Raw genomic sequence first — 12,407 nt, 5'->3', positions numbered from 1 at the left:
TTGTTTATTAGTTTTTTATTGTTTATTTTATGTATTTATTTATTTATTTATTTTGGTACTAGGGATTGAATGCAGGGGTACTCTACCACTGAGCTCCATCCTCAGAACTTATTATTATTTTGAGACAGATTCTCATTAAATTGCCCAGAATGGCCTCAAAGTTAACAATCTTCCTAACTCACCCTCCCAAGTAGCTGGGGTTACAGATATGCCACACTGCCACTGCAATGGGCTTCTCACAGAATATTTAAAGCGTTTTCTTTCTTTTCTTTTTTTTTTTAGAGAGAGAGTGAGAGAGTGAGAGAGAGAGAATTTTAATATTTATTTTTTATTTCTCGGCAGACACAACATCTTTGTTGGTATGTGGAGCTGAGGATTGAACCCGGGCCGCACGCATGCCAGGCGAGCGTACTACCGCTTGAGCCACATCCCCAGCCCTCTTTTTGTAGTCAGGATCAAATCTAGGACCTTGTGCATGCTAGGCCAGTGCTCTACCATTGAGCTATATCCCCAGCTTGTCATGGTATATTTAAATGAAAAGGCTATTTGCAGAAAGATATGAACAATGATTCTAGTGATGTAAAGGTTATGTGCATGTTTGCATATTCATAGAAAAGGCTCATAAAGGCATGGACTAAATGGTGAATAGTTTTTCTCACCAGGAAGTTGGGGGGTAGGAAGAGAATGGAGACTTTAACACTTATCCCCTTATTCTATTCAAGTATTTCTTGCTTTAAAAACAGTTAATATTAATGGTATGATTATAAAAATTTGATTAATTTGAAATTAAAGTAAAATTAACTATTTTCAGAGAATTCAGAAAACAAAACAAAAAAACCTGTCCTTAAAACTCTTTCACTAGGCAGAGAACCTTAGAGTTAGGCAGACTAAGAGTAATACCTGGTCCTGCTGGGCATACCTATAATCCCAGTGACTTGGGAGGTTGAGGCAGGAGGATTGCAAGATCAAGGCCAGCCTCAGCAATTTTGCAAGGCCCTAAGCAACTTACTGAGACCCTGTCTCAAAATAAAAAAATAAAAAGGACTGGGGATATGGCACAGTGGTAAAGCATCCCTGGGTTCAATCCCTAGTACCAAAGGAAAAGTGATACCAACTCCACCAAATTCTGGTTGGAACCACTGAGTAGCTTTCTAACCCATATGTAAAGCCTCCCCACCAATCAATGCTGACTTTATCCTTCTAGCTGCTCAGGTCTAAACTGTGGGGTCAACCTTGATTCCTTTTTCTCATCCAATCCATCAGTTATTCCTCTCAGCTTTGCCTTCAAGCTAATAAAATCTGGCCTCTCACACCTGGACTTCTATGCTCAGTGTCACAGCCACACCAGCCTTATCAGGCACATTCCTGCCCAGTGCCTTTGCTTTAGTTGACCTTTCTGTCTGGATGTGTGTGTGTGTGTGTGTTACTAAGGCTAGCTTTGAACTCATCATCCTCCTGCCTCAGCCTTCTGAGCTGCTGGGATTATAGATGTGCTTGCACATCTTTAAAAAAATTTTTTTTGTAGTTGTAATATTAATGCTCACTAGATATTATTTGTTGAATGAGTTGATGAAACAAAATTTTCCTTTCTATTAAAATATTTTCTTCTCCTCAGGACATTGTCTTGGTCATGACTGCCCTGAGAGGAGTATTGCCACAGCTGCTACGTTGAGAATGGGTTGGCCTGGGCAGGGCTGTGGGCAGGCAGACCAGGGAGGTGACATGACAGCAGTCCAGAATGCCTTTATTTTGTTTATTTTTATGTGGTGCTGAGGATCGAACCTAGTGCCTCATGCATGCTAGGCACTCTGCCACTGAGCTATAGCCCCAGCCCCTCAAATCCCATCTTTCCAATGAGGCTTCCCCTTACTACCCCACGTGCCTGGTCCTTCTTATTGTACCCTGCCCCACTCCCCAATACCATGGCACTTATCATCATTTAACAAACTATAAATACATATATATAAATATTTTTTCCCCTTTCTTTTTGGTGGTGCTGGTGATTGAACTCAGGGCCTTGTGAATGCGAAGCAAGCACTCTACCAACTGAGCTATATCCCCATCCCTATTTGCCATTTTTCCTATGTATCATGTTTCCTAATTTTAGACTATGCATGCCCCAAGGACAGCAGTCTGTTCAGTTCACCGATGTTATTTGTTTCAAGTACCCAGAGGGTGACTGCCACATGGCAAATGCTCATTAGCTATTATTTGTTGAATGAGTTGATGAAACAAATTTTTCCTTTCTATTAAAATATTTTCTTTTCCTCAGGACATTGTCTTGGTCATGACTGCCCTGAGAGAAGTATTGCCATAGCTGCTATGTTGAGATTGGTTTGGCCTGGCAGGACTGTGGGCAGGCAGACCAGGGAGGTGACATGACAGCAGTCCAGGTAAGAGGGTGGCTTGAGACAGAAAGAATAGAAATATTGACAGTTGAAGAGGTGCCAAGTGGAGGCCAAATGACAGAGTTTGACCTGAGTTGAATGTAAAGGTAAGGAAGAGATGTCTGATAGGAAAGCTGACTGGCTGGGATGCCCAACTCTGATGGGGGGCCCTGGTGAGGGGAGTGGTCTGGAGATAGGGACGGTCTAAGAGGGCAGGGGAAGGAGGGCTGACACTGGGTGATGGAAAAGGATCTCTGGAGCAGGTATCAGTGGGTAATGGTCCCAACTCTGGTGTTCCTCTGCCTGTGGTCTCTTGACAGTAACTCCACTTGAGCCTGTTGCCTCACCTGTGAAAGGGAAAGAGGAGTCTATTCTACCCTTGGGTTAGCAATCAGTCCATAAAGCACTTAGCCCAGAGCCTGCCTGGGGTGTTCTGAATACTGATGTGAAAATTTCATGTTTATCCTTTACCTGAAGATGTTTAATGTCTTTTTTTTTTTTTTTTGGTGGTGTTGGGGGAGTGCTGGGGATTGAACCCAAGGCTTCATGCATGCTGGGCAAAGCACTCTATCATTGAACCAAACCTAAAGTTTTCACACTTTTTTGTATCAAATTTAATGAATCATGTAATAATGGTGTCTTTTCCTTGAATGAATAGAAATATGCCACGCACTGAACTAGGTGCTACGGATACCAAGAAGGGACCTGGTGTCAAGTCTCCATCACTCACAGGCCCCAGGAGACAGTTACCAATACCAGAATGTGGCGAGGGCCACCATGAACTTAGGATGTTAGAGAGGTACTTCACTTGTCTGGGGGACCTGCATCCCTTTAAGTCAAAGCAGTCCCCTTAGAGGACCCCTCGACTCCACCCAGCTCACTTTCTAGGCCAGTGTCTCTACCTCAGTCACATTGTACTTCCTGAGTTTGGTTTTGATTTCTTCCATGCTTCTGAGCCTTTGCACAGGTTATGTCCTCTGTTGGGGATGTTTTACTGATCGTTTAAATCTAAGCACTACTCACCCTATGAAGCCGCCTGAATCCAGCTAATGTCACTTTCTCCAGGAAGCCTTGCCCTGGGTCAGGTACTGCTTTAGTATACTCACGGCATCTCTGCGACAGGCCAATGGACTACGTCACGATGTTCTCTTTTAAGTGTTACTGCTGACTTAGGAATTTCTCTTCCTCACTTGTTCTGGGTTTCTATCCCTAAATCCCTAGAAGTTCCATAATTTTATAGCCAAGAAGGACTTGTCTGATCACCAGTGGGGAGGCCATAGGGCTCAATCAGTAGATGTTGCTGTGTATTTAGGGGCCACATCACCTAGTTTTTGGCATCCAGTATCCACACTGCAAAAATTAGAAGAGTCCTCATTAACCAGTTTACCCATGAAAGTGGTTGTTATTATTGTATTGGGGATTGAATCCAGGGGTGCTTTAACATTGAGCTACATTGTAGTCCTTTTTATTTTTTTAAATTTTGAGACAGGGTCTTGCCAAGTTGCTGATATTGGCCTCAAGCTTGCAACCCTTCTGCCTCAGCCTCCCCAGCTGCTGGGATTATAGGCATGTGCCACCACACCCAGCATGGTCACAGGTTTTTATGCCATAGGGCCATCCCGCCCTTTAGGGGAGAAAGAAAGGAAGGAGGTGATTGTAGAAGGGGAATATGGCTTCTAGCAGGGGAAGCCCAGTATCCCCAATATGACAACCTATAGCATTCCAAGAGGAAGAGAGGTGAAGAGTGTACTCCCAATTCCAGGGTGCTTCCCAGGGTGGTTCAGGCCTGACTCTTGGTGGCTCCATTTTCAGGGCTGAAGAGACAGCCATGACAGGAGCCAGCCCTGTCACAAATACTCAGGATAGCCTCACTGTCCTCTCAAGAGCAGGCAATCTCCAGAACCCATGCTACTGACTTAGAGTCCAGATTCTTTGGATCCCAAAAGAGGTGAAACAGGAAGCCCCATTTGTAAGAAATCTGATTATTCAAATTTATTACCATCAAGAATTATGCAATGATGCTGTAGTTTTTCTTAACAAATAGAAAACAGACTGTGTACAACAGTGAACTCTACAGCACTAGCATCCACAAGGTAAAAATGAATGTTTCATCCAACATTACCAACCCTGGATTGTTGATCTTGACTTAGCCTAGCTAGACCTGGGGACCTCGGCATCATGTCCCTTGGCTAAAACAGCTATGCACCCTTCCCCGCCCCCACTTACCTATCTAGATAGTGCTGCCCAGAGGAAGAGGCCCTCTCCCTGCCCCTCAGCAAGCTGAGATAATAAGTTTGATTATAGTACCATTGATAGAAGTCCAGTAGTCTTGCCACATTGGTTTATGAGGGCATCTTGAAGGAGTGGAAAAGAGCAATTCTCAGGGGCTTTGAAAACAGCTGCAAACCAGGGAGGAAAATCATCTGGCCCCTGCTGAGGACAGATATGTGCTACCAGGCCCACTGGCCTGGACCTGAAGGGCCAGCCACGCCCCCGCTGGGCCCTGAGGTGTGTGGGGCGTGACACAGACCCTGACCTGTGCCATTTGCTTGGCCATGTGGCCAGACTCCACAGCCTACAAATGCCAGCCCTACTGCAATGTTGGGGACAACAGCAAGGCTCTGCGAGCCCCTGGGTAGCCTCAGATGCACAGAGTCACTTCCCTCTTGGGGGTTTGAAGCAGAGGCCAGACTCTCTGGTTTTCTCTTTCATTTCTTCTTCTTCCTTTTTTTTTTTTTAAAATGGTTTTTTGTTTGTTTCTTTTTAACCTTTGCAAACACGATGGTGATGAGGAATGCCTTGCTAGGCTCCCTCAGACACGTCTGTGGTTGTGGGCTGTGAATGTTAAACACACACTGGAACAGACGACTGGGGATGTGTTTCCTATCGCCTCCCTGCCCACCACTGTCTGTGGGGCCTAAAAAAGACTCTTAAAAGAAAAACAAAACAAAACCTAGAAGAAAAGAAAAAAAAAAAAGGAAAAAAAACCCCAGAAAACAAAAAACAAAAAGCAAAAAAGCAAAACTGTGTTTCCCTGCATTTGGCTGGAACAGGATCTCCTCTGAAGGGCTGGAGGAGCAGCCTGAACTGTGCCACTCCTGGGTCCATAGTCAAGCCTTGCTCAGGCTAGTGGTCCAGCTCCACATGAGGAAGGCAAGGCAAGTTCTGTCCTTCAGCAGTATAAGACCAAAAAAAATAAAAAGGGTCCAAAGTGAACTCAAAAAGGAAAAAAAATGAGCCCCAAACCCCAAAATGGCCCATTCTGCAGTTAAGGATTTGCAAAAGGAAAAATCAGAGGGAAGAGGCTAGGATCCCTCAGTCTACCCCACCTAATGTATAAAAAGGAGGCTTTGCCCCGATCCCCACCCCATGAGAAGCATGAGAAACGCGGAACTGAACAGAGAGCTTGAAGCAGGCTCCAGTTGGGCCTGGTGGACAGAGAGCCTGCCTGCCGGTCCGCCCACTAGCCCAGGGGTGTTCTGGACTCTAATTGGTGTGGCAATGTTCCTTAAACGCTGTGATCCCAGTGGACTGTGCTTTGCCGGCAACAGCATCCGTGCAGGAGGGCTGGACGATGGTCGGTATGGCTCAGAGGAGCTGGGTCCCCTCCATAGCCCCCTAGTGGGGGCAGCGGAGGAGAGGGGAGCAGTAGTTACGTTGCATAGTGGTCAAAGCTGCCGAGGTACTCCAGGGCCGCACGGTAGCACAGCTGGTACTGGTCCTGCCAGGACAGAGCGACTGGTCAGTGTAGGCAGTGCCAACGGATATCCCAAACCACACTGTTGAGAGGGCACTCATGCTGCAGCCCATGGCCTAGGGAATCAGTGTCTTCTGGCCAAGAGCAGGCGCTGTACCCTGAGAGTTGCCCTAGGCACTATCCAGGGGCCTAAAAGAGCCTCTCAAGGCTGTTCTCTCTCCCTTCCCTCTCCCAGGCCCCTGTATCTACCTGTTTTACCTGCCACTCCAATCATGTTTATCTGCTTCTATACCGTGCCGTGTCCAACCCTAACCAGAGACACACTACGAGTTCAGAGCTACTGAATAAAGGAACACATCTCACTCATTTCTCCCCTGCACCTTAATCAGAACAGGCATTGGTACACATCTGTAGCACGAACCAACCCTTGTGCCCGTGTATGTCCAACTGCAGCCACAGCCTAGGGTTGCAGGGAGGGCTGACAGGGAGACTTTAGCCCTGCACTTTGGTCTACATACCTCTGTCTGCACCATTGCAGGACGCTGTGTGCGCAGGGTCTTCACAGTCTGGAACATGTCAACCACACCCTCGTAGCGCATGCGTTCCAGGACAATACTCAGAGTGATGAATACTCCCGTGCGGCCCACACCAGCACTACTCAGAGAAGAGCCAGGTCAGAAATTCTGCTCACCTCTGGCAGTGGTATGCCAGGCTTTCAGGCCCACCCCCAGCCCTGATGGGGACAGCCCCACCTGCAGTGTACTGTGATGGGACCATCCTGCCCAAACTGCTCCTTGGTCTTGTGCACTTGCCCGATGAAGTCTATGAAGCCCTCTCCTGTCTTGGGAACACCCTGCTCTGGCCAGTCTGTGAACTGGAACTGCCGGATTGTCCTCGACTGCCCATCCTGGGAGAGGTGGGCAAGGTACAGGGTTTAAGTTTGTGTCGTAGGCTACAGTCCTTCTGGGCCAGGTTGGGGGAGTACAATAACACAGGCATGCACCCTTGAAGTCATTACCCATGAAGCCACCCAGGAAGATAGGCGCACACTCCCAAACCTACACTCTCTTTTGATTCCTGTAGTTAAGGTACTGTGAGGGCAGTGTGGTCCTTTTGTGTGAACAAAAGTCTCTAACCAATACTCACCCGAGCATCTGTGACTTTGAACTCACGCAGGATGTACTGGGGCATGTTGTACTCAGCCATCGGGTCGACAACAAAGTACTGGTAGCGAGCAGAACGCTCTGCTGGCCAGTACTGGTGGCACTTCTCCTGTGGACACAGGGCCCAGCCCCCATGATCAGGTGGGGAGGAAGGAGGAAGGGAGCACCAGGTTTCAGAGGACTGTAGGACAGGATGCCTCAGGTGGTGAGAAGGTGGGGTCTGAGGCTAATGCTGATGGAGGCTGGGGTATGAAAATCTCCTTGTTACATAGAAAGTAACAAAAGGGGTGTCTCTCCCAAGGGTGGCTGGGTCCTTAGGGGAAGGGGTGGGCTCACCCTGCCCATCTCCCGAAGTTTGGTCAGCATGACGATGATGGTGGAATTGTGCTCCCATAGCATGCGCCAGAAGTCCTCGGTGCTCTCTGCCAGAGGCCCCTGTGTAGCTATGTAGGCCTTCTGCTGTCTGGGTGGACATAATACTGAACATGCTGGAGGTGCTGCTGCCCCCAGTCTCCCCTGAGATTGCCTGGTCCCTTGGGGCCCTGCACAGAGCACCCCTCCTCTAGGAAGCCCTCCCTGCTTTACTCGACCCACTCTGGTCTTCTGGATTGGCCCTACCATGTTTCCCCTCATCCCCACCAGCCAGGCTCAGGCCTGGGCACTAAAGTGCATGGTGTTGCAGGGACAAGCCTGCTGACCTATAGCCATCCAGGAAACTGGCATTGATATAGTCAGAGCCTTCCACACCACGGATGGGCTGCAGACACACCCGGGTCAGTTCATAGGGCATGATGTTCACCAGGCGGTTCTTGAACTTGTTGCAGGGCAGGTTGGCACTGATGAAGCGAGATGTGTGGGCCTTGGAGCTGGCCAGCAACTATTGACAGGAAGGGTCTGGTCAGGTATGGCATCCTTGGGGAGCCACGGGGGTTCTGCATAACCCAGTTCAGGCCCACTGGAGCCCTACCTTGAATTCGAGCTCCATGGCAGTCACACTCTCCCCTGGAGGCACTTGGCCCAGCTTCTGGATATGGGCGTAGAGGTTGCGGGCAGGCACCTCTGTGTGTCCACATGTGGCAGCCTCCAACAGCGCCTCATGGATGAACACATACTGGTCCTCTGTCTGCACCATATAGTTTCTCTGCGATCTCATGCATGTCACATGGCCATAGATGTCAACTGTCTTTTCATGCTTCATTCGTTCCAGCATGGCATCGATAACGATGAAGCAGCCAGTACGGCCCACACCAGCACTGCAGGACATGGGCTCAGCTTGGGTTGGAGGTCCCTGCCTCCCACCCCACTCCCTCTGGTGGCATCATACCCTCTCACCTGCAGTGTACCACCATAGGCCCTGCATCTAGCGGGTTGCAGGCTTTGACCCGTCTCAGGAAGGCTAGGATGGGAGTTGGGTACTCGGGAACCCCATGGTCTGGCCAGGCCATGAACTGGAACTGACGCAGCTCACGCTTCTCACTAGAGCCACTCTGGGGAGCAAAGTCAGGAGAGATGTGGTGACTAGGAGTCTGCCTGACACACACCCAGGGCCAGACTCACCACTCTTGGATAGATTCAGAAACCATACAAGGCGCCCTGAAGAAGTTGAGGAAGTTCTTGTATCACCCCCCACAACCCCCACCCCAGTCCTTGACCCTCTGATACCTATACTGGTCCCCAACTCTAACCCACCATACTCAGGCCTCTGTCCTTATATGGTCAAGTACCATGGCAGAGTCATACCTTGTGGAGAGCAAAGGTGCGCATAGTATATGTGGCCAGCTCCACAGTGTCCAGCAGTGTCACCTGAATGAGGCCGTAAGTCTCAGTGCCACGAGCTGGCCAGTACTGATCACACTTCACCTGCAGAGGGAAATACAAAGCAGGGAGCAGGGCACAGGTGATGATGTCAGAGAGTACACAAAGGCCCAGGCAGGCAGAAGCAGAGAGGAAGGCCCAGCCTATTGGTTAAAAGATCCTCCAGCCCTGAACTCTCAAATCCACTGTCCTGCTGGGCACAGTGGCATATCCCAGTGACCTGGGAGGAGGCTGAGGTAGAAGGATTGCAAGTTTGAGAACAGCCTTAGCAACTTAGTAACAACCCGTCTTAAAATAAAAAAATAAAAATAAATTAACGGCCGGAATTGTGGCTCAGTGGTGGAGCGCTTGCCTAGCATGTGTCAGGCACTGAGTTTGATCCCTGGCACCATATATAAATAAACAAATAAAATAAAGGTATTGTGTCCATCTACAACTAAAAAAATATTAAAAAAATTTTTTTAAAGGTTGAGGATATAATGATAAAGTGCCCCTGGGTTCAATTCCTGGTGTCCCGCCATCCCACACAGAGACACGCGTGTGCACACACATACACACAAATCATTTCCTCTCTCCCTCATCAAGCCTCGTCACACTATGTCACTACCCTTGCCCTCACTGGTGGAATGAAGGCCATAATTGAAAATTATTTATTCAAGACCAGATCGCACCAGGCACATTTTCTGCCAAATTTACCCATAACGTTTATGCCCCATTTTCAAGCTCTGTAAATTTTATGTTCCAGTCAATGGTTTGCAGTGCAAAAGCAGATAACAGCAGCTCCTTCCACTAATTAACTGAGGAGATGTGTTAATGCCCCGGGAACACTCCAGCATCTGGGGAACATGTGAACACCCTGGGAACAAGCCAGCAACTGGGGAACATATTAGCATTCCAGTAAATGACAGCATTTGGTGAAACACATTAATATCCTAGGAACCCACTAGCATCTGGGGAACATGCTACATCCCAGGAACACCCCAATACCTAGGGAACATGACAGTACTCCAGGAAAGCAACAGTGCTTGAATCCCTTGAGGAACGTCTACCCACAGGGACAGAATAAGGTGTCCGATGTCACCTGTTGGCTGAGTTATTTCCTGTCCACCTCCTAGCAGGGCCCTTCAGTCTCACCCGGGACTTCTCTTCCAGCCGCGTCATCATGACCACAGTGGCCGTACGCTGTTCCCACACCATCCGCCAGAAATCACCCATGGTCTCAGGTAGTGGGCCCTGTGTGGCAATGTAGGCGTTCTGCTTGCGATAGCCATCGATGTAATTGGCATTGATGTAGTCACTCCCTGGTACACCTACAGAAGGAAGGGGATATGGCAGAGCATTTACTAAGTGCCCCTAGACAAGAGTACCATGCCTCAGTGCAATCGAGACTCAGGGATGGCCTCCGTAGCATGAGTCAGCCCAGATAGCAAGGGGGAGGTGAACAAGGGGTGGGAGGAGGCTCTGCCCTTGGCTCACCATCGATGGAGGTAAGGATGACTCGAGAGTGGTCGTAGGCAATGACATTTGCGTAGCGGTTTTTGGGCTTGTTCACCTCCAGGTTGGAATTCTCCCATGTGAACTGCTGTCCAGGGTCAATAGACTGCGGGGGACAGAAAAAGCAGGTGGAGTGAGGGGTGAGCAGAGGGACACTTACCCCCTGCTAGGAGACCCTGCCTTCCAAGCTGTGCTTACATCCTGTCTTCACTTTGAAAGCTGCACTGGCCCTCTACCAATGCTGCCGGTAAAGCTGAGCAGCACCCCTAGCCACAGAGCCACGGAGTTGCCAAATCTCCTAATCAGGAAAGTGATGCACCGAGGAGTCCTTTAACCATGGCACCAGATCTCCTTGTTTGGTAGAGTACACTGGGGTGGCCAGGGGAGAGGACTGTGCATTCTATGAATGAAATGGGCACAGACAGATGGAAGCAATAGCAGCACCCTTGGCCAGACTGAAAACTATTGAGTGCCCTGGACACTGTGCACCACCTTGCCTAGCTCTCTTCTGCCTCTTCAGCTGTTTCTTCTCCATCTGCTCCCCAGGGCTTGCCCATCTGCAGGTTGGATACAGCTTCCTCCAGGGATTCTCCCAGGCCCTCTCCTCACTCTGTCCCCTTTCCTGAATGACCCCCACTGCTGGCAGGATTCTTGCACTTGTATGCTGGAGCTGTTCAAGACCCTGGCTGCAGCCCAGGAGCTCTTTCCTGAGTACCTGGCAGCCTCCTGGACAAGGAACTCATTGGCCCTTCAGTCTTAATTCAAAGCCACATTCATTAGCTTCCCTGCCAAATCTGCTCTGCTGCTGGGACTCCACCTTAGTGGATGGCACTATCATCCATATCCCAGAAGCCCAGGCCAGCACCTGCCAAGTCCACCTCAAAACCTCCTCACAGCCCCTCCTATTGACCAGCATTCTGGTGCTCCTCCCCTCCTCAGCTCTCCAACCTGTTGCCATCACCCTCCCTCTTCCTCCATTCTGACCCACTCTTTTTTTTTTTTTAAAGAGAGAGTGTGAGAGAGAGAGAGAGAGGAGAGAGAGAGAGAGAATTTTAATATTTTATTTCTTAGTTTTTCGGCAGACACAACATCTTTGTATGTGGTGCTGAGGATCGAACCTGGGCCGTGCACATGCGACGGGCGCGCTACCGCTTGAGCCACATCCCCAGCCCCTGACCCACTCTTAATGACCCTTCAGACATTTCAAAAATGCAGATCTGAATATCAATTTCCTGCTTAAAAGGCTCCATGCTCTCCATTGCCTCGGTAGTAATGGTAATAGCTAACTGTCAATGGGAGCTTCTGGTGTGCCTGGCACTGTTGTGAGTACTCCGTATTTTCTCATCTAATTCTATATGAGATGGGTTCTGTCATAAGCCTCATTTTACAGATGAATACATTCCATAGTACTCTGCATTGCATGCAGCATCTTTCATATTTTGGTCCCAGCCTTGACACACTCCAGGAGACAGTGCCAGTGCTCCAAGAGACCTCCAAGCACAGCCCGACCCTTGGACTGCCTCAGTGCTTTCAACCTCCCTTCTCTGTGCATGTTGGTCATATTTAATACAAGGACATATGGATTTGGTCACACATTCAATGCTAATTACTTGCCTGCGTGTTTCCCAACTGATTGGGTCCTAAGAGCATTTGTCTCCATATCCCCAGCACCCAGCACAGGGAGTGGCATACACTTTAGTGCTTGCAAATGTGATAAAAGACTAACAGAATGTTAAGGATGAGAGAGCTCTGGGATCCTGGCTGAGGGAGAGCCCTAAGCAGCCTTGAGTGGCCAGAGTGGACTTCTGGGTAGAAGAAGGTTTTACAGGATAACTCAGAGGACAGAACAGG

The 12,407-nt window shown here is 48.9% G+C and overlaps 1 protein-coding gene across 15 annotated transcripts in view; it reads right to left on the bottom strand.

The window, feature by feature from the left end:
* Nucleotides 1–4,353: 4,353 nt before the first annotated feature.
* The window catches only part of Ptprf (protein tyrosine phosphatase receptor type F), an 83,635-nt gene continuing 75,581 nt past the window's right edge, over nucleotides 4,354–12,407 (bottom strand). For all 15 annotated transcript variants that reach the window (XM_078026097.1, XM_078026101.1, XM_078026106.1 and 12 more), the window contains 11 exons: nucleotides 10,539–10,662; nucleotides 10,197–10,372; nucleotides 8,988–9,107; nucleotides 8,580–8,734; nucleotides 8,215–8,500; nucleotides 7,946–8,124; nucleotides 7,584–7,710; nucleotides 7,231–7,356; nucleotides 6,837–6,991; nucleotides 6,603–6,738; nucleotides 4,354–6,108 (listed from right to left, as the gene is read on the bottom strand). In XM_078026097.1, the coding sequence (XP_077882223.1) occupies nucleotides 6,040–6,108; nucleotides 6,603–6,738; nucleotides 6,837–6,991; nucleotides 7,231–7,356; nucleotides 7,584–7,710; nucleotides 7,946–8,124; nucleotides 8,215–8,500; nucleotides 8,580–8,734; nucleotides 8,988–9,107; nucleotides 10,197–10,372; nucleotides 10,539–10,662 (1,653 nt within the window). In that variant the 3' untranslated portion in view covers nucleotides 4,354–6,039. The remainder of the gene's footprint in view (nucleotides 6,109–6,602; nucleotides 6,739–6,836; nucleotides 6,992–7,230; nucleotides 7,357–7,583; nucleotides 7,711–7,945; nucleotides 8,125–8,214; nucleotides 8,501–8,579; nucleotides 8,735–8,987; nucleotides 9,108–10,196; nucleotides 10,373–10,538; nucleotides 10,663–12,407) is intronic.

This window comes from Ictidomys tridecemlineatus, chromosome 11 (assembly GCF_052094955.1).
Source record: "Ictidomys tridecemlineatus isolate mIctTri1 chromosome 11, mIctTri1.hap1, whole genome shotgun sequence".
NCBI classification, from domain to species: Eukaryota; Metazoa; Chordata; class Mammalia; order Rodentia; family Sciuridae; genus Ictidomys; species Ictidomys tridecemlineatus.
Note: the sequence above shows the minus strand (reverse complement) of the source record. Positions and strands in the feature narration are given on the sequence as shown.